We start from the raw sequence: 23,420 nt of genomic DNA, 5'->3' as shown, positions 1-23,420 counted from the left end.
AAGAGAGGAAATTAAGAGGAGAAAAAGAGGAAAGAAAGAAAGAAAGAAGGGAATAAGAGAACCAATCAATCACTCAATGGGGGCATACATCAGAGGGTGCGTTGCCTCACCCACCACAGCGGTTCCTCTGGGTGAGTCTCCATGCAGCCAGCCCCCTTACCATCCTAAATACCTCACAGCAGAATATATCTTCTCGCTCAAGCCATGAACTCTGTGGGCGCCCCCTCGGCCCCCTCCACTCTGGGTTGTGTCTCACGGCAACACCACAATGAGCAGGGTTGGTTAGGGAGCCATGTGTCCATATAGGTGGAGTTGGTGTTGACGGACTATGTGGGTAATACATGTGGAATTAGTCTCATGGAGTAGTCGCTGGTTTGACAAAAAGGGTCGTTTTATAAGACATTTCGCTGCCCAAGAACACATATTTGACAAGGCTTTCATAGGAGTTGTGGGCATTTCCAGGAGTAGTTTCATGACCCTGGTGGTAGTGTGACCCTTCCTCTGTACCATGAACCTAAAGAAACACACATTTGACAAGGCTTTCGTAGGAGTTGTGGGCATTTCCAGGAGTAGTTTCATGACCCTGGTGGTAGTGTGACCCTTCCTCTGTACCGTGAACCTAAAGAAACACACATTTGACAAGGCTTTCCTAGGAGTTGTGGGCATTTCCAGGGGTAGTTTCATGACCCTGGTGGTAGTGTGACCCTTCCTCTGTACCGTGAACCTAAAGAAACACTCATTTGACAAGGCTTTCGTAGGAGTTGTGGGCATTTCCAGGGGTAGTTTTATGACCCTGGTGGTAGTGTGACCCTTCCTCTGTACCGTGAACCTGAAGAAACACACATTTGACAAGGCTTTCGTAGGAGTTGTGGGCATTTCCAGGAGTAGTTTCATGACCCTGGTGGTAGTGTGACCCTTCCTCTGTACCATGAACCTAAAGAAACACACATTTGACAAGGCTTTCGTAGGAGTTGTGGGCATTTCCAGGAGTAGTTTCATGACCCTGGTGGTAGTGTGACCCTTCCTCTGTACCATGAACCTAAAGAAACACATATTAAAACCCGACTGACCCCCTCTTTGGCCTGTAGAAATGGATGATGTGAGAAGCGGTCTTATAATACCAAGCAAAGTCATGCCAGCGATATCCCATGATTCTGTGAAGACATTTATTATCAAAGGCACTAATCTGTCTCTCCAAGTCACAGAAGATAAATAGAAGAGGCAATAAAGCAAGATATACAAAAAGGTGGAAATACGTCACATTGAAAGAGAGATATGTAAGAAAAGGGAAATGGGAAGGAAGGAAATAACAGAGATAGCCGGAAAAATATCAGCAGAACAAGAATGACAAGACAGATTAAAGAAAAAACAAAAGAAAAGAAAGGAAGAGAGATAGAAATAGCTCACAAATAAAGATAGAGAGATAAGAAAAGGGAAAGAGGAAGAGAAAAACAATTGAAATATGCAGAAATAGAAGAAATAACAGATTAAAGAAAGGAAGAAAGAAAGAAATAGCTCACAAAATAATAAAGACAGATAAGAAAAAATTAGAGAAAAAAAAAATTGAAATAAGCAGAAATAGAATAAAAGATAGACAAAGGAAAACAGAGAGAAAAAGAGAGATAGAGAGAAATGGAGATAGAGATAGCTTACACAATTAGAGAGAAAGAGAGAGAGAGAGAAAGAGAGAGAGAGAGAGACCAACACAACGCCAAACCACACCTTATCAAAAGTACCAAAACACACCTGACCTTAACAAATGACCTTGACCTAACCTCACAATCACAGGTGTATGAGGAGATTGCAGGAGACTTAGTAGAGGAAGGAGGGGGAGGGGGGGAATCTCTCCTCTCCCCCTCCCGCCCCAGCCTCCCCACCTCCAGGCCTCCAGCACCCCCCCCTCACCACCCCCAGGCCTCCTCCTCCACCTCCTCCTTGCTTGATTATGACCCGGTAATGTGTGTGTGTGTGTGTGTGTGTGTGTGTGTGTGTGTGTGTGTGTGTGTGTGTGTGTGTGTGTGTGTGTTTTAATTGCTTTACTAACTCACTTTTTCGTAGTTAGTTGTGTAAGTGCATGTTTGTAAGTGTGTACGTGTTAGTGTGTGTAAGTATATTGTAAGTTAGCTGTTGATAAGGAAAAGTATATGTAAAGTAATGAATATAATGTAAATAATAATAATAATAATAATAATAATAATAATAATAATAATAATAATAATAGTAATTTAATTTTCCAAGTCCATATAGTTTTTGGTACCTATAGTTTTCGTACCTATAGTTTTTGGTACCTATACTTTCTGGTACCTATACTTTCTGGTACCTATAGTTTTTGGCACCTGCAGTTTTTGGTACCTATAGTTTTTGGTTCCTACAATTTTTAGTACCTACAGTTTTTGGTACCTATAGTTTTTGGTTCCTACAATTTTTAGTACCTTCAGTTTTTGGTACCTATATTTTCTGGCACCTATACTTTCTGGTACCTATAGTTTTTGGTACCTAAACTTTCTGGTACCTATAGTTTTTGGCACCTGCAGTTTTTGGTACCTATAGTTTTTGGTACCTACAATTTTTAGTACCTTCAGTTTTTGGTACCTATATTTTCTGGTACCTATAGTTTTTGGCACATATTTTTTTACCTGAGAGAGCCAGCATTAACACCTTCACTAACGACCCCCTTTTCCGCACCAGGTGGAGCCCGAGGACACCCCATGCAGCAAAGGCCCCCCTCCACGCCCCCCACCCCCCAACCTCCCCACCCAACCATCCCGGGAGGAGGAGGGGGAGGACTCAGACGATGGAATTTACTGCGAGATCGATGAAGATACTTTAGAGGAAGCCCGACAAAATTACAGCAGGGGGTTCATGGGGGCGGAAGGGGGGTCAGGTGGGTCAGCGGGGTCAGTGGGGTCAGGGTCAAAGTTGAAACTACCCCTTCCGCAACCCCCCTCGCACAGCACATCCCCCTCCACCCCCCCCACGCCCACTCCGACACATATGGGAAAACTAACCGAGGAAGTTTTCAGTCGGTTATCGAACTTCGCCGCTCAGCCCCAGCCCCCCAATGCCCCCGGGACCCCCCCACGGCTTCCCCCCAAGGGTGTGCCAGCCCCCGAGAGCGACGACTCAGAGTATAAAGTCCCCATGGGTGCAAATATGGAGTACCAGGTTCCGACGTCGCACCCGGTTCAATTTGACCAGTCCAAGGGCGGGAAGGGTACTGGGGGTGGGCTTAGCGGGCAGAAGACTGATAAGATAACCGCTCGGCTGGCCATGAGAGCTGCGGGTGAAGAGGGAGATGATACGGAAGCTGAAAACGGGTGTGATTCTAGTGATGTGAAGAAAGGGGGTATTGGGGTCATCTCAAGTCCGCTGTTGCCGCCCCCCCCCAAGGCCGAGGTTCTTCCGATTAAAACATCACTTGAGAGAAAGCCCCCAGTTAAGGATGAGAAGAAGGCGGTGTCGTCCTTTTTGGGGCGAGGCGACAAGGCGGGGGGCAATGGGGGTGACAGCTGCCCCGCCCCGCATCTCCGGTCCGGCCCCTCCGCCTCCGTCAAGGACATGATCGCACGACTCAACCAGAATCGCACCCAGCAGCCCCCCCCCACCTCCCCTGCCTCTTCCCCCACCCCCTCCCCCACCCCCCCAGCCACCAAGATCCCGGCCCTCCCCAAGCAACACCTCATTGAGAAGCCTGCCACGCCCCCCCGCCCCCCCTACCTCCGTGGTGACTCCCCCCAACCCCCCAAGAAGGAAGAGGAGGTGCAGGAGAAGGAGGAGCAGGAGGAGGAAGAGCTGTATGCAGAGCTGGAGGATGTGTCACCAGGAGGAGGAGGAGGAGGAGGAGGAGAAGAAGAGACGGAAGGTAAGAGAGAGAGAGAGAGAGAGAGAGAGAGAGAGAGAGAGAGAGAGAGAGAGAGAATTTAGTAGAGGAAAATTTGGTAATAGAAAAACCTTAGTAAGCAAGATTTAAAATTACATAAGTTACCATAATAATAATAATAATAATAATAATAATAATAATAATAATAATAATAGTAAGAATTAGCAACGTTGATATAATTCTAATTCACCAGACTCAAAAATCTGATCTGAACTAATTCTACATCTTTGTTTTAATTAATTTGAAAGCATACAACAAAATAAAAATATGGTTATCTTGAAGGGTCTGCAAAAGTCTTCTTGTTCCGGCACTCAATCTCCCCCCCCCCCCTCCCTCCTTGGTTATGTAGAAATCATCATCATCATCATTTCGTTTACCATCCGTTTTGAGTCTTCTACTGAGCGGTTGAACGCTTTACGGCTCTCCTCCATTCTTCTCTGTCTTCTGCTTGATGCTCATCCAATCCCATCAGTGCCAAGTCTTCCTGTATACACCTCCACGTTTTCCTAGGTCTACCATCTGGTCTCCTTCCTTCTGCCTCCAGTCTCTCCAAACCTCCCAGCACTGTATCCTCCCCTGCTCTCTTCACATGTCCAAACCAATGGAGTCTTTCCCTTCTGAGCACTGTTTCCAGGTCCTCTACTCCACATCTGTATCCTCCCCTGCTCTCTTTACATGTCCAAACCACCGGAGTCTTTCCCTTCTGAGCACTGTTTCCAGGTCCTCTACTCCACATCTCTATCCTCCCCTGCTCTCTTCACATATCCAAACCAATGGAGTCTTTCCCTTCTGAGCACTGTTTCCAGGTCCTGTACTCCACATCTGTATCCTCCCCTGCTCTCTTCACATGTCCAAACCAATGGAGTCTTTCCCTTCTGAGCACTGTTTCCAGGTCCTCTACTCCACATCTGTATCCTCCCCTGCTCTCTTCACATGTCCAAACCAATGGAGTCTTTCCCTTCTGAGCACTGTTTCCAGGTCCTCTACTCCACATCTGTATCCTCCCCTGCTCTCTTCACGTGTCCAAACCATCGCAGTCTTTCCCTTCTGAGCACTGTTTCCAGGTCCTCTACTCCACATCTGTATCCTCCCCTGCTCTCTTTACATGTCCAAACCATCGGAGTCTTTCCCTTCTGAGCACTGTTTCCAGGTCCTCTACTCCACATCTGTATCCTCCCCTGCTCTCTTCACATGTCCAAACCATCGGAGTCTTTCCCTTCTGAGCACTGTTTCCAGGTCCTCTACTCCACATCTGTATCCTCCCCTGCTCTCTTTACATGTCCAAACCACCGGAGTCTTTCCCTTCTGAACACTGTTTCCAGGTCCTCTACTCCACATCTGTATCCTCCCCTGCTCTCTTCACATATCCAAACCAATGGAGTCTTTCCCTTCTGAGCACTGTTTCCAGGTCCTCTACTCCACATCTGTATCCTCCCCTGCTCTCTTCACATGTCCAAACCATCGGAGTCTTTCCCTTCTGAGCACTGTTTCCAGGTCCTCTACTCCACATCTGTATCCTCCCCTGCTCTCCTCACATGTCCAAACCACCAGAGTCTTTTCCTTCTGAGCACTGTTTCCAGGTCCTCTACTCCACATCTGTATCCTCCCCTGCTCTCTTTACATGTCCAAACCACCGGAGTCTTTCCCTTCTGAGCACTGTTGCATGTAAATAACTAACTCCCCTATTCTCCCCCAGGTGAGTGGTATGTGGCTAAGTTCGCCTTCGTAGCCACACTCCCCCAGGCGATGAGCTTTGGCCGGGGCGACGAACTGCTGGTGTACGACAGATCGGGTGACTCTGGGTGGTGGCGGGCCAAGCTGAGGGGGAAGAACGGACTCATCCCCCGCGAGTACGTCAGGAAGAAGGATTGAGGCGGAGGAGGAGGAGGAGGAGGAGAGAAGGAAGAAAAAATTACATACTTGTGAGATTGTGAAAAGTAGGAGGAGGAGGAGGAGGAGGAAGAAGATGAAGAAGAAGAGGATATTGTATCGTTCTAGGACTGAGAAGAAGACGAGGAGGAGGAGGAGGAGGAGGAGGAAAGAAAAAGGAAGGAAGGAAGGAAGGAAAAAATGATATATTTGTGAGATTCTGAAAAGTAGGAGGAGGAGGAGGAGGAGGAGGAAGAAGAAGATGAAGAAGAAGAGGATATTGTATCGTTCTAGGACTGAGAAGACGAGGAGGAGGAGGAGGAGGAGGAAAGAAAAAGGAGGAAGGAAGGAAGGAAAAAATGATATACTTGTGAGATTCTGAAAAGTAGGAGGAGGAGGAGGAGGAGGAGGAAGAAGAAGATGAAGAAGAAGAGGATATTGTATCGTTCTAGGACTGAGAAGAAGACGAGGAGGAGGAGGAGGAGGAAAGAAAAAGGAAGGAAGGAAGGAAGGAAAAAATGATATACTTGTGAGATTCTGAAAAGTAGGAGGAGGAGGAGTTTGAGAAGGAAGGAAAGGAAAAGGAGGAGGAGGAGGAGGAGGAAGAACAGGAGAAAAGGAGGGATAAAGAAGAAGAAGAAGGAGAAGAAGAAGAAGAAGAAGAAGAAGAAGAAAAAGACCAGTGCTGTAAAAAAACTATTATTATTATTATTATTATTATTATTATTATTATTATTATTATTATTATTATTATTGTCATTAGTTTTAAGATAGGATTTTTATATTAATTTTAAGATCAAACAAAATCCAAAGAAAGGAATTTAAAACCATTGACGAAAGTGAAAATCTATACATATAACATTTTAATCCTAATATATATATATATAGGCCTACTTTTTTTTTGTATATACGCACACACACACACATACACACATCGCTTGTTACTATACGCACACGTGACTGTTTTCTGTTTTCCTAATGCGTACATACACGATTGGTACACACACAATTAAACGTTCATGTGTCTATATGTTGCTTTGTGTGTGTGTGTGTGTGTGTGTGTGTGCGTGTGTGTGCGTAATTTAACTTATGGTGCCAAAGGGGCCAAAGATATTTGTAAGTGTGTGTGTGTGTGTGTGTGTGTGTGTGTGTGTGTGTGTGTGTGTGTGTTCGTTCTGGTCTACTTCCTGTACAATACTAGTCCAGTCCGCCAAAATGAGTGCTTCTCTCTCTCTCTCTCTCTCTCTCTCTCTCTCTCTCTCTCTCTCTCTCTCTCTCTCTCTCTCTCTCTCTCTCTCTCTCTCTCTCTCTCTCTCTCTCTCTCTCTCTCTCTCTCTCCTCTCTCTCTCTCTCTCTCTCTCTTTCCTTCCTTTCTCTTCCTCTCCTTTCCTTTCCCTTCCTCTCCCTTCCTCTTCCTTCCTTTCCCTTCCTTTCTCTTCCTTTCCCTTCCTCTCCCTTCCTTTCCCTTCCTTTCCCTTCCTTTCCCTTCCTTTCCCTTCCTTTCCCTTCCTCTCCCTTCCTCTCCCTTCCTTTCCCTTCCTTTCCCCTCCTTATCTATCCCTTTCCCTTCCTTTCCCTTCATATGTAACCCTTTAAGTCAATCTCTATAACCTACAACATGATTATAGATATTTTTATGACCTTTCCCTCAATCTCACAGAAGAATTTTAATGGAGAAATATATAGTTTTTTAAGGCATAGAGAATACAGTTACAAATATAGCCTGCTGACTGGTGCTTATGTGAAGGCTATGTGTCTGCCAGTATGAGGTGACTGGGGTATGCTGGGATATGTGAGGCAGGGTTTTGTATGAGGTGATGAAATGTGCTGGACATGAGTGTGGCGACGAGGGAAAGATTGAGGTGTTACGAGCATGTCGGGAGGTATGAAGTGAGGTGACCGGCTGGATGTCCGAGGAAGCCCTGGCGTCCGTGTGTAGCGAGATATGAGAGGGACGAACAAGAACGAGGAGAGAGTATGTGATTGTTAAGAGTGAGTGGGACAGTTCGCCAGTTTGAAAAGCCTATCGTGGAAGATGCTCGGATTTTCTTGGACTGTTTTGTGACCCTGGTGATAGTTTTACACGACTTCTGAATCTTGAACAGGAGAGTTACCCATGAAAACCCTGTTGATTTTCTCTGTGGCCTTGCAAAACAGTCGTAATGGGGGACTCTCATAAAAGTTGTTGGGATTTTCATGGGCTGTTTTGTGACCCTGGTGATAGTTTTACACGACTTCTGAATCTCGAATGGAAAAGTCACCCATGAAAACCTGGTTAATCTTCACTGTGACCTTGCAAAACAGTCGTAATGGGGGACTCTCGTAAAAGTTGCTGGGCTTTTCATGGGCTGTTTTGTGACCCTGGTGATAGTTTTACATGACTTCTGAATCTCGAATGGAAAAGTCACCCATGAAAACCCTGTTGATTTTCTCTGTGGCCTTGCAAAACAGTCGTAATGGGGGACTCTCATAAAAGTTGCTGGGCTTTTCATGGACTGTTAACTTTTGTGACCCTGGTGATAGTTTTACACGACTTCTGAATCTCGAATGGAAAAGTCACCCATGAAAACCTGGTTAATCTTCTCTGTGGCCTTGGAAAACAGTCGTAATGGGGGACTCTCATAAAAGTTGCTGGGCTTTTCATGGACTGTTTTGTGACCCTGGTGATAGTTTTACACGACTTCTGAATCTTGAACAGGAGAGTTACCCATGAAAACCCTGTTGATTTTCTCTGTGGCCTTGCAAAACAGTCGTAATGGGGGACTCTCATAAAAGTTGCTGGGCTTTTCATGGACTGTTTTGTGACCCTGGTGATAGTTTTACATGACTTCTGAATCTCGAATGGAAAAGTCACCCATGAAAACCCAGTTAATCTTCACTGTGACCTTGGAAAATAAGTTGTAATGGAAGCCTGAGACCCTTAGAAACATGGACCACGCCCCGGTCAACCCATAAAGGAAAATAATGATGTTAGATGAAGAAGAGAGGAAGAAGTGTGCAGTGAATAACAATGTGTGTTTTGAAATACTGAGAAAATGGAAGAAAAATTAAAATATGAGGGAAAACTAAAGGAAAATGCAGAAATAAGAATGACGGAATGCTTTAGACTATCAGTGTGAAGTTAGTGAGAAATGTTACTAGTATGTTTGCTCCTAATATCTTTGTTATATGAGTGTGAATTGAGAAGTTTGCGACTTACTAAAAAACTGAAAGAAGGGAAAGTGTGAAGAAATATGAAGGAGAGACAGACTTTTTAAATACTAGTGTGAAATAGATGTTTTATTATTGCTGAATGAATTATTGAAGTGTGCCTTATTAGCATGAAATGATTAAGTGTGTTCTATCATACTAAAAAGATGAAAAAATGAGAAAAATATGTAGAATCATGATTGATACATGAGGACTTTGTTGTTTATATAAAATTAATATGTGTTTATCATACTGAAAGAGTGAAAAGAAGGAAAGTGTGTAGAAATTAAGTGTGATACAGGATTTGAGTGTTAGAATGATGTGTTTATCATACTGAGAGAGTGAAAAGAAGGAAAGTATGTAAAAATTAAGTGTGATATACAGGATTTGAATATTAGAATAATGTGTTTGTTATACTAAAGGAATGGAAAGTATGCATAAATATGAGTGAAATATGAAAGAAAAAGGAAATTACAGAAAATCCAACCAACCACATAACTTAGTAAATATATACTGATACCATGTTTGAAATTTTTGACAAAAGTGTGTTTATGATATTTTAAGAATGACTGAATGTTTCTTGATTGTAGTAACTTAGTGTGAAGAGAATTAGTGTGTTTGGTCATACTGAGAAAATGAAACAAGTATGAAAATGTGCAGAAATGAGAATTGTACAAGTGTTTAAAAATTCTGACAAAAGTGTGTTTATGATATGCAAAGAATGAATGAATGTTTCTTGATTGTAGTAACTTAGTGTGAAGAGAATTAGTGTGTTTGGTCATACTGAGAAAATGAAACAAGTATGAAAATGTGCAGAAATGAGAATTGTACAAGTGTTTAAAAATTCTGACAAAAGTGTGTTTATGATATGCAAAGAATGAATGAATGTTTCTTGATTGTAGTAACTTAGTGTGAAGAGAATTAGTGTGTTTGGTCATACTGAGAAAATGAAACAAGTATGAAAATGTGCAGAAATGAGAATCGTACATGTGTTTTAAAATTCTGGTAAAAGTGTGTTTATGATATTTTAAGAATGACTGCATGTTTCTTGATTGTAGTGACTTAGTGTGAGGAGAATAAGTATGTTTGATCATACTGAGAAAATGAAATAAGTATGAAAATGTACAAAAATAGTCATAGTAACTTAGCATGAAGAGCATAAGTGTGTTTGATCATACTGAAAGATTTAGATAACTAGGAAAATGTGAAGAAATTATAATTGTACAAGAGGTTAATATGTTAGTATGAGATTGATTGGTAAGTGCGTTTGTCATACTGGACGAAAGACATGAATTAATGCGATGAAAGAAAATGAGAAGAGAAATAGAAAAGAAATAAAGGAAATGAGAAGAGAAATGTCAGTATGAGACCGATCATTTAGTGCCTTTGTCATACTGAAAGAAAGATGAGAATACGGTGAAAATGAAAGAAATATGAGAAGAGAAAGAGAAGAGAAATAGAGAAAAAAAAATACAGAAACCATGAATGAGAAGTTTTTAGTATGAATGTTAAAAGTTAATACACGTTGATCATACTGAAAGAATGAAAAAAATAGACAAGCGTGCAGAAATATGAAAACAAGCAAGCCTCCAGTAACCTCTAAGCACATGTTATATTATTGTTAAAACATTATAATGAGTTTTACGATGATTCTAAAAGTGAAAGGAAGACTAAGAATGAGGTGTCTGCCAGCATAATCCCGGACATAATAAAGTATTCTGTTTTATATATGTGTTTTTATGTTATCATTTGAGGGGTACAAGAAATTTAAGTCTGGGTAAGTATATGTAATGGAAATGACTATAGTGAATTTACTGGTAACTCATGGATTGCAATGTCATCCTTATTTTCAACTGCAAAGAGAAAGAATTAGTAGACATGAGAGAGGCAGTATGAGGGGACGGTGGCTGAGTGGTTAGTTTGCGCGCGAGGTGTTCAGGAGGACCCAGTTCGAGATACAAGGTTTTCTGATAGTATGAAATTGATCAGTTTGGTTTGTCATACTGAAGAAAGAATGAAGGATGAAAGAAGTGGAAAAAAGTGAAGAAATAAAATTAATACAAGGTTTTCTGATGTTAGTATGAAGTTGATCAGTTTGGTTTGTCATACTGAAAGAAAGAATGAAGGATGAAAGAATTAGAAAAAAGTGTAGAAATAAAATTAATACAAGGTTTTCTGATAGTATGAAATTGATCAGTTTGGTTTGTCATACTGAAGGAAAGAATGAAGGATGAAAGAAGTGGACAAGAGTGCAGAAATAAAATTAATACAAGGTTTTCTGATAGTATGAAATTGATCAGTTTGGTTTGTCATACTGAAGGAAAGAATGAAGGATGAAAGAATGAAAAAAAGTAGAAATAAAATTAATACAAGGTTTTCTGATGTTAGTATGAAATTGATCAGTTTAGTTTGTCATACTGAAGGAAAGAATGAAGGATGAAAGAATGAAAAAAAGTGTAGAAATAAAATTAATACAAGGTTTTCTGATGATAGTATGAAATTGATCAGTTTGGTTTGTCATACTGAAGGAAAGAATGAAGGATGAAAGAATTGGAAAAAAGTGAAGAAATAAAATTAATACAAGGTTTTCTGATGTTAGTATGAAATTGATCAGTTTGGTTTGTCATACTGAAGAAAAGAATGAAGGATGAAAGAATTGGAAAAAAGTGTAGAAATAAAATTAATACAAGGTTTTCTGATGTTAGTATGAAATTGATCAGTTTGGTTTGTCATACTGAAGGAAAGAATGATGGATGAAAGAATTGGAAAAAAGTGTAGAAATAAAATTGATACAAGGTTTTCTGATGTTAGTATGAAATTGAGTTTGGTTTGTCATACTGAAGAAAGAATGAAGGATGAAAGAATGAAAAAAGTGTAGAAATAAAATTAATACAAGGTTTTCTGATAGTATGAAATTGATCAGTTTGGTTTGTCATACTGAAGGAAAGAATGAAGGATGAAAGAATGAAAAAAGTGTAGAAATAAAATTAATACAAGGTTTTCTGATGTTAGTATGAAATTGATCAGTTTGGTTTGTCATACTGAAGGAAAGAATGAAGGATGAAAGAAGTGGAAAAAAGTGTAGAAATAAAATTAATACAAGGTTTTCTGATGTTAGTATGAAATTGATCAGTTTGGTTTGTCATACTGAAGGAAAGAATGAAGGATGAAAGAATGAAAAAAGTATGAAAGTGTATAGAAATAAGAGTGATATACAAGGTTGAAAAGATTATACAGTAGCTAAGAAGATAAGAAACGAGGAAGGGTCACTAAAATAAATATATAAGAGAAGGGTAAACTTTAATAAATTCAAAAGAGAAGAAAGAAAAAACGGGGAAAATTAAGGGGAGACTTCACCTATAAGATATCAATTTATTCTTTACGTCCACAAATAAGAAAGAAAGGAAGATAGTTACATAAGTTAGTAATGAAAGAAAAGGAAGAGAAAGGTAAAGTCTCGATCATTTAAACTGGAAGAGAAAGAAAGGGGAAAGAAGAGGGAGAAAGGAACATGGTAATTAATGAAGACAAATAAAGAAACAAGAAAAAGAGGAGGAAGAAAAGATGAAAATGCAAGTAAAAGGAAGAAACGAGGAAAAGAAGAGGGAGAAGAGGAAGAAAGGAAGATAATAGAAGAAAATGACGAAGAGCAAAGATTCACACATTCAAACTGGAAGACAAATAAGGAAACAAGAAAAAGAAGAGGCGAATTAACTATCTACTAATCTATTCAACCTTTATTCTTTACATCTATGCATAAAGAAAGGAATAAAGAAGATGGCGATGAAGGAAAACAAGAAGAGAAAGAGAAGACAAGCAAATAAACTATAAGATAAATAAAGAAATAAGGAAAAATCAGTGTCAGGTGAGCAGAGGTGAGCAACAGATTATAAGGTAAAAGGGCGGGCAGGTAACATTGCAATAGACGCCTCAAACACCGGCGAAAGAGAAAGTTTATAGAGGGCGAAACCTGAGGAGGGAACAAAAGAGCATCGCATCTGTATCCTGTTGGTGAGGTAAGGGATTCAAGACCTTATAGCTACGAATGGAGGAAGAGAGGGAGAGGAGAGAAAGGAGAGGAATAGGAGAGAATAAGAGGAATAAGAGATAATAAAAGAGAATAAGAGAAAAGAGGAAGATAAGAGAGAATAAGAGAAATGGGAGTAAATAGGAAATAAGAGAAAATAAGAAAGAATGGGAAATAGAGGAGAAACGATGATAAAGGAGAGAAAACAAAGAAAAATGGAGGAATATGAGGAATAGAAGAATGAGAAATAACTGAGATTAAAGGAGAAATAAGGAGAGAATGGAGAAAAAAAGAGAAACGAGAGGGATGAAAGATAATGTCGAATAAAAGAAAACCAAGAATACAAGACAAACAAGCAGAAATAAGAGAGAAAAACCCGTAAAATAAGGAAAAATCAGAAAGGATCGAGTCGCCTTTCCCTCCAATGTCAATGAACGCAGAGGAAGAAGAACAAATGCCACCTCCTCTGCGTCAGTGTTGCCCGGTCGGCCTTAGGAGGAGGACGTGTTGCAGGTCGTTCCGGGGTGTGGTCACTCTGGGTCCCCCTCCACCATGTTAAAGTTTATGAAGCACCAACACAAATTGACGCCGGAGAGGATACAGAAGCAGAAGGAGCTCTTTGGATTTCATAAAGTGCGTGGGATCTGTTTGTTTTGGGGTGTGCATGTGTGTAGGTGTGTGTTCGTGCGTGCGTTGGGGGGTGGTCAGTCATCACCCAAGTTCAAGGTCATTGGTTAGTCATCACCACCACCACCACTACTACTACTACTACTACTACTACTACTACTACTACTACTACTACTACTATTATTATTATTATTATTATTATTATTATTATTATTATTATTATTATTATTATTATTATTATCATCACCACTAACACCAGTATCATCACCACTAACACCAGTATCATCACCACTAACACCAGTATCATCACCACTAACATCACCACCAGTATCATCACCACTAACACCACCATCATCACCACCATCACCACTACCATCATTATCTTCATCACCATCACCACACCTCCAGCACACCACCACCACCACCATTGTCACCACCACCACCACCATCATCATTCCAGTCACATCATCATCAGTCATTTCATCACCATCATGTTACAATCACTTTCCCTATGTTGTCATCACTCTCATCATATTCAAAGGGGTTACTATTCCAGGGGCAGTAGGTTAATGATTTAGTGGTGATATGATAGTTTGTTAGGTTAAAATATGGTCAAGTTAGTTAGGTATATAAATAGTGAGGAATGTAGATTAGTGTAGACAGCACAGCATGAGTCATAAGAAAAGTATTTATCGTAAACAAACTTATTAAATCTAACCTAACCTGCCCTGATCATCCCTCTATTCTTGTGGCTGTAGGTTACTTTGTTAGGTTAGCCCTCAGATGGCGGCAGTATTTGAAGAGAAGCTCCCCCAAAATGAATGGTCTATATACAGTCACTGCCAACCTTAGGACCATAGCATAAATATAGTTACGCCGCACAATGGATGTTTTAACTATCGTATATGTATAGGTTCTGCCGCAATCTGGAGGTGTTATGTTTCTGCCATACAAAACTGTCTGAATTTTGGACTGTCTATGGAGTTCCACTGACATCTAAGGTTTGGTTTGGTTAGTTTATGAGAAGTTCCAAGCCAATGAAGCAGTGATAGGTTACTGTTTGCCAGGTTGGTTTTACTCCAGAATTACACCCGTCTCTCAGTAAAGGGTGCCTTGGTGCCATAGGGAGTGCTCGAGGTACATGTGACGCACTACCGTATTGCTTTCAGTCACAAGTCGCTCGTTTGTGAGATATTGAGTTCTTAGATTATGGTGGAATAAGGGGATACATTGAAGAGTTTATTTACGTTTATCACATTTTGGTAGTCAAGCACAGGTTAGGTTAGATCAGGTCAGGTTTACTTTGGTTAGAATTAATTGTTTGTGATAAATGCGTGATAGGCTTTGTGCAGCACTGTTGGTTGTTGTAACTTGGAGGGGTGGGTGTATTTCTGGAGTTTTACCATCGTTAAGGTTAGGTTGCTTTATAAATACCTAGCTAACTCCTGAGGGTGCCAGGGGTAACTTGAGGGATTTAACTGAGTGGTGGATTCTTGTCCTCCACAGGCACTAGGGCCAGTGGTACGGAGATTAGGACTGAGGCCATGTGCAGCTATAGCATATGCCACCTTGCAAAACAGTGATAGGTTACAGTTTTAGAGGCGACAGATTTTGCTGTATTGCATTATTGGTGTTTGCATAAAAATTAGTTTCTATACATTTGCTTTTCTGTATTAGTGGGTCTGTATGGCATGGGTGGCTGGACTTTTGTATAGATTGTGCATACAGTTATGATAATTATGCTGACTTCCCATATGCCTCCATCGTGACCCCAATGAGAATAACTTTACTGAGATTCTAATATTGCCTTACCTGTATTGCTTTACCGACATGTCTTAAATAATGTGTCTACAAGTGAAGATAGTGTTCCTCTCCCCTTCAACAAACCTAAAAGACGTGGTAGTGGGCAGGGCTGTGAAAACCAGGGAAATTGTGGGCCAAAAGGATGTACTACTCTGATGCTGCCCAGCTGATAGGAAGGCATTTTATGGAATATTTTTAGGGGAAACTCAAATTTTATATACCATACCTGGGTGCAATGTATGATGACAATATAGAGTCTTGTTGTCACTATGTTAGAGCACACATAGTTATCAGGAAGAAGGAAGGGAGAGAGGAATGAGGAATGAAAGGAAATAAGGAAGAGAGGAAGGAACGAGATTGGCTCTTTGTAGAATGAATGAATGAAGGAAGGAAAGAAAATAAGCAAGATAGAAAGAAAGGAAGAAAGAAATGACTAATGTGTTGGGTCATATGCTTGAGATAGTGTCAGTCATTAGATATTTTCCTCCTTGTCAATCTCTCACTATCATGTTTTCTTCCTCTTCCTCCTCCTCCACTTCTGCATACTTTTCACCATCTTTTCTTCATGTTTTCTTCTCTTCCTCCTCCTCTACTTCTGCATATTTTTCTTCTGCTTTTTTCTTCTCTGTTAGGTTGTTGGTAAGGTTTTGTTAGGTAGTAAATAGTTTCAGCGAGGCAGGTTACTAGTCAACACACAGTGGGTTACTATCCTTTTTATACAGCAAAGGAAACAGCTCAAGGGCAAAAAAAAAGAAGAAAACAATTAAAAAAAAAGCCTGCAAATCACTCATATAAAAAAGAGTTGAGGAGTGGCCGAAAGAGAGGTCAATTTCGGGAGGAGAGGCGTCCTGATACCCTCCTCCTGTTTGGTATGATAGTTGCAGCTCAAAGGGCAAAATAAAAGAAAACAATGAAAACAAAAAAGCCTGCTAATCACTGTTCCTATACAAAAGAGTTGAGGAGTGGCCGAAAGAGAGGTCAATTTCGGGAGGAGAGGCGTCCTGATACCCTCCTCCTGTTTGGTATGATAGTTGCAGCTCAAAGGGCAAAATAAAAGAAAACAATAATGAAAACAAAAAAGCCTGCTAATCACTGTTCCTATACAAAAGAGTTGAGGAGTGGCCGAAAGAGAGGTCAATTTCGGGAGGAGAGGCGTCCTGATACCCTCCTCCTGTTTGGTATGATAGTTGCGTTTTCGTTTAACTTTTTTATAGTTTCACCTTCATATTACACTTCAGGGACATGTGTGCCATTCCTGAACTATAATACATGTGTTGTTTATATATGCACATCCTGTAGGTGGCTGGGCCTTTTGTGGGTATAGATTGTGTTTACAGTTATTGATATACCGCTACATGTTCTAGGGTCAAGACTAAATTATTGTTATTATTATTATTATTATTATTTTAGTAGAGGAGGAGAAGAAGGTGGAGGACGAGGAAAGGGGGAGGAGGAAGAAACTGAATTTGCATCTTTTATTATTATTATTATTATTATTATTATTATTATTATCATTATTATTACTATGGTGTTCTGTATAATGTTTTGCTCTCACTGTCAATCACCATCACCACCACTACCATCCTCCCCTTCACCATTTTCATCACCATAGACTGTGAGTGTGTGTGTGTGTGTGTGTGTGTGTGTGAGTTTGCCAGTTTATATTTTTTTGTATAAGTTTTTCCATATATTTTTTTTTGTTCCTATATTTCCAAACTGTTCCTTTTTATTTCCTGAAGCGTGTGTGTGTGTGTGTGAGAGAGAGAGAGAGAGAGAGAGAGTGAGTGACCGACCCCCTTAATGCGATAGGCTGTTGTTTCTTGGTTGACAATTTTCCTTTTTTTGTCTAATATTCCTCTTCTCATTCTTTTTGTTAACTGCTTATTCCTTTGTTTGTTTTTGTTTGCAGAAGTTCATATTGTTTGCCTGTGTCTTTGTTGATGTTGTTGTTGTCTAATTCTTTCTTCATGTCGCTCCCCTGTTTGCATTTGTTACTGTCGATGTTTTTTCTTTTTTTTTCTAAAGCTCGTATTGTTTACATTCTTCCCATTGTTATTCCTTTGTTTAATTCTTCATTCTTTTGTTTACCTTCGTCTCCGTCTTATGTTCCCCTGTTTGCATTTGTTACTTTGTCGATGTTTTTGTTTATGGAAGTTCATGTTGTTTGCCTGTGTGTCTTTGTTATCTTTTTATCAAATCTATTCTTCCCATTATTCTTTTGTTTAATTCTTCATTCTTTTAACATAAGAACGTAAGGAGTCTGCAAGAGGCCGGCTGGTCTATACAAGGCAGCTCCTGTACTTTCAACCCCACCTTACCTCACCATCCATGACTTTATGTAACCTCTTCTTGAATGCATCGACGGTATTGGCACCCACAACATAACTGCCCTATCCATGACTTTATCCAACCTCTTCTTGAATGTATCTATGGTATTGGCACCCACAACATGACTGCCCTATCCATGACTTTATCCAACCTCTTCTTGAATGTATCTATGGTATTGGCACCCACAACATGACTGCCCTATCCATGACTTTATCTAACCTCTTCTTGAATGTATCTATGGTATTGGCACCCACAACATAACTGCCAAGCCTGTTCCACTCATCCATCACTCTATTTGTGAACCAATTCTTGCCTATGTCTTTGCTGAATCTGAATTTGTCTAATTTAAAACCATTGCCACACATCCTACCTGGCTCTTGTACTACCAAAACCCTATTGACATCCCCTTTATTAGAACCCTTCATCCATTTATAGACTTCGATCAGGTCTCCTTGCAACCTTCACCTTTCCAGAGTGTAGATTTAAATGCTTCAGCCTGTCTTCATAAGGCAAGTTTCTCACCCCCTGAATCATCTTTGTCATCCTCCTCTGTACAGATTCTAACATCTTGATATCCATTCTATAGTAGGGGGACCAGAACTGAGTTTCTTTTCTTCTATTTATCATCTTTTCTCTTCTCCTTGTGTTTGTTTTGCTCATCATCAATTTCTTCCTTATATTATTTTGTTTATTATTTTATTTTTTTGCTTGATTTTCATCTCTTGTCTCATTCCTTTGTATAATCATTTTTTATTTCTCTTTTGTTTGGTTCCATTGTTGCCCTTTGTCATGCTTTGTTTCTTTATCAATATTGTCTTATCAGAGTACTCTACCTGCATGCCTGTGTGTGTGTGTGTGTGTGTGTGAGTGAGTGACCCCCTTAATGGAGATAGGAAGGAAGGAAAAAATGCGATTGGCTGTTGATAAGGAAGGAAGGAAATTATTAGGTATTGGAAAGTTAGGAGTCATCACGAAGAAGGAAGGAAGGAAGTATGAGAGAAAGAGGAAAGCATGAAGGAGAGGAAGGAAGGAAGGAGGGAAATTGCCTCTTTGTAAAATGAATGAATGAATGAAGGAAGGAAGGAAACTAAGGAAAAGAGGAATGAAGGAAACAAGAAAGAAAAGAGTAGAAAGAAAGAGGAAAGAAGGAAGGGTCAAAAGGAATGAAGGAAAGAAAGAAAATAAAGGAGAGGAAGGAAGGAAGGAAAAAGGGAGATTGCCTTTGTAGAATAAAGGAAGGAAGGAAAGAAAATAAATAAGGAAGGAAGGAAGGAAAGTATATAAGGAAGGAAGGAAGGAAGGTTGTCTCTGTAGAATGAGTGAATGAAGGAAGGAAGGAAACAAGAAAGGAAAGAATATATAAGGAAGGAAGGAATGAATGACTTTAATGTGTTTGGAATGAAGGAATGAAAGAAAATATAGGAGAGGAAGGAAGGAAGGAATATCAATCATCACACATTCTCCTTCTCACCATCTTCTTTCTCCTTTATCTTCTCTTCCTTCTCTTCTCTTTCTACAACTTCTCCTATGCTTCTAATTCTACCTCCTCCTTCTTCTCTTCATCTCTCCTCCTCCTCCTCTTCCTATCCTTCTTCTTCCCTTTCATCTCCTCCTCTCGTTCTACTATGCCTCTTTTGCTCCTCTTCTTCTTTTTCCACCTCCTCCTCCTTCTCTTCATCTCTCCTCCTCCTCCTCCTCCTCCTCCTCTTCCTCTTCCTATCTATCTTCTTCCATATCCTTTCTCTTCTCTTCCTTCTCCTTCCCTTTCTCCTTCTCTTTTGCATCTATTTCTGGTTCATCTTTTTCCACCTCCTCCTCCTTTTCGTCATCTCTCCTCCTCCTCCTCCTCCTCTTCCTATCTATCTTCTTCCATATCCTTCTTCTCTTCCTTCCTTCTTCTCCTTTTCTGCATCTTCTTTTGCTTGCTTCGTCTTGTGTTTCTCTACCTCCTCCTCCTCCTTCTTCTCTTCCCCTCCTCCTCCTGCCTCATTTTCTTACTTTACCTCCTCCTCCTCCTCCTCCTTCTCCTCTTAATCTTCCTCTTCTTCATCCTCCTCCTCTTCATCCTCCTCCTCTTTCTTCACCATCTTCTGCCTCGTCTCTGTCTCCACCATATATCTTCCTCCTTTATCTTCTTTCCTTCCTCTCCTTCACTCACTCACTCACTCATAAAGTCAGTCAGATAAGCAGTCAGTCAGTCAGTCAACTCTAGATGTTATTAAAAAGTCATGGCATTTGAATATCTATCGTGTGTGTGTGTGTGTGTGTGTGTGTGTGTGTGTGTGTGTCCTGCACTTTTCACCTGAGAGAAAGTGCAGGAAAAGTCACCTTGAGTGTTTCACCTGTTAATTTCAGTCATATTGTACGTGTGTGTGTGTGTGTGTGTGTGTGTGTGTGTGTGTGTGTGTGTGTTTGTTTCCTGCACTTTTCACCTGAGAGAAAGTGCAGGAAAAGTCACCTTGAATGTTTCACCTGTTAATTTGAATCATATTGTACGTGGGTGGGTGACTGACTGGCAGGCTGACTGACTGACTAACTGACTGACTGACTGATTGACTGACTGACTGGCTGGCTGACTGGTTGAATGAATGAATGAATTAGCAAATTACTGATTGACAGGAGTGTGGGAAAGTGTGTGTGTGTGAGAGAGAGAGAGAGAGAGAGAGAGAGAGAGAGAGAGAGAGAGAGAGAGAGAGAATGTACAGTTATTTTCTTTCTCATTCCAGTCTCTTGCAAGCTTTCCTGTTTCTCTCTCTCTCTCTCTCTCTCTCTCTCTCTCTCTCTCAGCTTTCAATTTTCTTTTCTTTTATTATTTTTCTTATTTTTCTTTTTTTTCTTGAGTGAGTCATTGAGTGAACCCATGACTCGTTTTCTTTGTTTCCTTTGTTCAGGCGTGATCGAGAGAGAGAGAGAGAGAGAGAGAGAGAGAGAGAGAGAGAGAGAGAGAGAGAGAATACATATTGTTTCTTCATATTTATTCATTCTCTCATTACATATTCTTCCTCCTCCTCCTCCTCTTCCATCCTCCTCTTCTTCTTCTTCTTCTAACCGACAAGTAATAATAATAATAATAATAATAATAATAATAATAATAATAATATCCAATAGCTGAAGGGTATGTAAGAGGAGGAGGAGGAGGAGGAGGAGGAAGGAGTGAGAGGTGTAGGAATGAGACGGTTAAAGGGAGGGAGGAGGAGGAAGGGGTGGAGGAGGAGGGAGGGAGGAGGAGGAAGGGGTGGAGGAGGAGGAAGGGAGCGTGGGAGAGGAGGAGCAGGAAGGTTTCAGGGACGGTTTGACCAGAGAGAGAGAGAGAGAGAGATTTAAAAGGAAGAGAGGCACGAGCGGAAGGAGAGGAGGAGGAGGAAATGGAGGGAAGTAAGGAATGAACAAGGAGGGAGGGAGGGAAAGGGGGGGAAGGAGGAGGATGGGGAGTGTCCTTCTTCTTCTTCTTCTTCTTCCTGTTGATTTTTCTTCTTATTCTTCTTTTTCTTTTCTTCATCTTCTTGTTTTTCCTAATGCGTTTTCATCTTTCTTTCTCCTCCTCCTCCTCCTCTTCTTTATCTTCTTTGCTAAGGAGTTTGCAAGAGGCCGGTAGGTCTATACAAGGCAGCTCCTGTGAACCTAACCCCACCTAACCTCACTGTCCATGAATCTAACTAACCTCTTCTTGAATGTGTCTATCGTATTGGCACTCACTCACCACATGACTGCCAGGCCTGTTCCACTCATCCACCACTCTGTTAGTATTGGCACTCACTCACCACATGACTGCCAGGCCTGTTCCACTCATCCACCACTCTGTTAGTATTGGCACTCACTCACCACATGACTGCCAGGCCTGTTCCACTCATCCACCACTCTGTTAGTATTGGCACTCACTCATCACATGACTGCCAGGCCTGTTCCACTCATCCACCACTCTGCAAGTAAACGAATTCTTGCCTGTGTCTTTGTTGAATATGAATTTCTGCAACAAATCCATTACTACGTGTCCTGCCCGGCTCTTTGACCCTCTCTGACGTCACTCTTATTAAAGCCCTTCATGTATTTATAAACCTCGATCAAGTCTCCTCGCAACCCTCGCCTTCCTAGAGAGTGTAGATTTAAATGCTTCAGTCTATCCTCACAAGGCAAGTTTCTCAACCCCACGAATCATCTTTGTCATCCTCCTCTGTTCAGATTCCGACACCTTGCTATCCATTCTGTAGCAAGGTGACCAGAACTGAACCGGTTAATCGAGATGAGGTCTAACTGTTATTGATGCTGGATATGGCTTGGGTATTACTTAAGCGCTTCTGTTGGTGACGCTCCTTGAAAACTTAATGAAACCCAGTACTCTTTTAAGCCCTTGGACGGGGGATGAGAGTTCACTAAGACTCCCAAATCCCTCTCACACTAACCTGCTTTTTCTTCTTCTGCTTCTACTACTACTACTACTACTACTACTACTACTACACTTCCCGACATTGAACTCCATCTGCCATTTCCCCGCGCAGTCGTGCAGTATTAGTTCATCTTGATATTAATGATATGTAATTTATTTTTTTATTGCAATTTCTGAATTTGTTTGTTTATGCGTGAAAGCTAAACAGACGTTGTTGTTGTTGTTCTTTCAATCCTTTTCTTCCTTCCTTCCTTCCTTCCTTCCTCTCGTTTTCTTCCTTATTATTTTCTTCTTTTCCTTCCTCTTCCTCTTCTTTACTACTACTACTACTGTAACCACTACCACCACCACCTATCTTCCTCCTCCTCCTCCTCATCTTCCTCCTCCTCTTCCATATTCAACAACAAAAATAACAACAAAAAACAACCTAATTAATCTTACATTCTCCTTTTCAATATTGTTTTCTTTACATATCAGACAAATACTCATCACCATCACCATCATCACCACCATCACCATCACCACCATCACCATCACCACCATAACCACTAACACCCCTCTCTCCTCCCTACAGGCCTGCTACCATGGCTTTCCCAGCAAACCTTCAGCGATGGCGTGGGACCCTCGCCTCAGACTGCTCGCCATTGCCACCCGCGCCCCGGCCATCAGACTGTATCCTTTTGCTTCCAGGGTGGGGGGGAGTCGTACACAGGTTGACAGATGGTTGACAGATGAATGGTAGAGGTTTGCTTACAGATGGTTAAGACTTGTTAGGTTAGGTTAGGCTTTTATAAGAGTTTTAGGCATTTCCAGGGGTAGTTTCATGACCCTGGTGGTAGTTCGACCCTTCCTTTTGTACCGTGAACTTAGAAACATACGTACGATAGGAGAGAGAGAGAGAGAGAGAGAGAGAGAGAGAGAGAGAGAGAGAGAGAGAGAGAGAGAGAGAGAAAACCAAGCTCATATCACAAACAACAACAACACTAACAAACAAGCAAACTATTTACACACAAAAAAGAAAACTAACAAAAAAAATCGAGAGAGAGAGAGAGAGAGAGAGAGAGAGAGAGAGAGAGAGAGAGAGAGAGAGAGTGTGTACGGATTTGTGTATACCTCCCTCATGTGTGTGTGTGTGTGTGTGTGTGTGTGTGTGTCCGCTTACCTTGGGAAGAGTTGATTGGTGCAAAAGGTAAACTCCTCCTCCTCCTCCTCCTCCTCCTCCTCCTCCTTCCTTCCTTCCTTCCTTCCTTCCGTCTTTCTCCTCCAACACTCTTCTTCCTCTGCACTTCTCTCTCTCTCTCTCTCTCTCTCTC

The 23,420-nt window shown here is 41.0% G+C and overlaps 2 protein-coding genes and 4 long non-coding RNA genes across 15 annotated transcripts in view; 4 read left to right on the top strand and 2 right to left on the bottom strand.

Moving 5' to 3' along the window:
• The window catches only part of LOC126989323 (proline-rich protein 12-like), a 37,663-nt gene extending 30,603 nt beyond the window's left edge, over window positions 1-7,060 (top strand). The window contains exons 8-10 of one of the 2 annotated variants that reach the window (XM_050847955.1): window positions 1,789-1,953; window positions 2,689-3,862; window positions 5,577-7,060. In XM_050847955.1, the coding sequence (XP_050703912.1) occupies window positions 1,789-1,953; window positions 2,689-3,862; window positions 5,577-5,752 (1,515 nt within the window). In that variant the 3' untranslated portion in view covers window positions 5,753-7,060. The remainder of the gene's footprint in view (window positions 1-1,788; window positions 1,954-2,688; window positions 3,863-5,576) is intronic. The other variant, XM_050847957.1, reaches the window with a different exon arrangement.
• Window positions 1,964-2,735, bottom strand: LOC126989327 (uncharacterized). The gene is made up of 3 exons (XR_007743197.1): window positions 2,609-2,735; window positions 2,449-2,480; window positions 1,964-2,400 (listed from the first exon to the last, which is right to left on the bottom strand). It is a non-coding gene; the product is annotated as an uncharacterized LOC126989327 (long non-coding RNA).
• LOC126989324 (uncharacterized) lies at window positions 3,871-5,581 on the top strand. 4 transcript variants are annotated; one of them, XR_007743194.1, is made up of 4 exons: window positions 3,871-4,686; window positions 4,859-5,116; window positions 5,289-5,374; window positions 5,461-5,581. It is a non-coding gene; the product is annotated as an uncharacterized LOC126989324 (long non-coding RNA). The 4 variants fall into 4 exon arrangements; XR_007743193.1 differs by having other exon boundaries at window positions 5,203-5,374; XR_007743191.1 differs by lacking the exon at window positions 5,461-5,581 and having other exon boundaries at window positions 5,289-5,432.
• A 50-nt stretch (window positions 7,061-7,110) lies between the features above and the next one.
• On the bottom strand, window positions 7,111-10,897 carry LOC126989320 (uncharacterized). The gene is made up of 2 exons (XR_007743184.1): window positions 8,042-10,897; window positions 7,111-7,894 (listed from the first exon to the last, which is right to left on the bottom strand). It is a non-coding gene; the product is annotated as an uncharacterized LOC126989320 (long non-coding RNA).
• A 15-nt stretch (window positions 10,898-10,912) lies between these two features.
• Window positions 10,913-12,837, top strand: LOC126989322 (uncharacterized). Of its 6 annotated transcripts, none has more exons than XR_007743190.1 (3): window positions 10,913-11,108; window positions 11,417-11,734; window positions 11,936-12,837. It is a non-coding gene; the product is annotated as an uncharacterized LOC126989322 (long non-coding RNA). The 6 variants fall into 6 exon arrangements; XR_007743186.1 differs by having other exon boundaries at window positions 11,312-11,734; XR_007743187.1 differs by having other exon boundaries at window positions 10,913-11,211; window positions 11,312-11,628.
• A 604-nt stretch (window positions 12,838-13,441) lies between these two features.
• The window catches only part of LOC126989309 (lethal(2) giant larvae protein homolog 1-like), a 50,539-nt gene continuing 40,560 nt past the window's right edge, over window positions 13,442-23,420 (top strand). Inside the window, exons 1-2 of the mRNA XM_050847938.1 lie at window positions 13,442-13,598; window positions 22,682-22,779. Coding sequence (XP_050703895.1) covers window positions 13,518-13,598; window positions 22,682-22,779 — 179 coding nt within the window. The 5' untranslated portion in view covers window positions 13,442-13,517. The remainder of the gene's footprint in view (window positions 13,599-22,681; window positions 22,780-23,420) is intronic.

The sequence above is a fragment of the Eriocheir sinensis genome, unplaced genomic scaffold (genome assembly GCF_024679095.1).
Source record: "Eriocheir sinensis breed Jianghai 21 unplaced genomic scaffold, ASM2467909v1 Scaffold113, whole genome shotgun sequence".
Taxonomy (NCBI): domain Eukaryota; kingdom Metazoa; phylum Arthropoda; class Malacostraca; order Decapoda; family Varunidae; genus Eriocheir; species Eriocheir sinensis.
The sequence above is the reverse complement of the archived record's forward strand: the minus strand, read 5'-3'. Positions and strand labels throughout refer to the sequence as shown.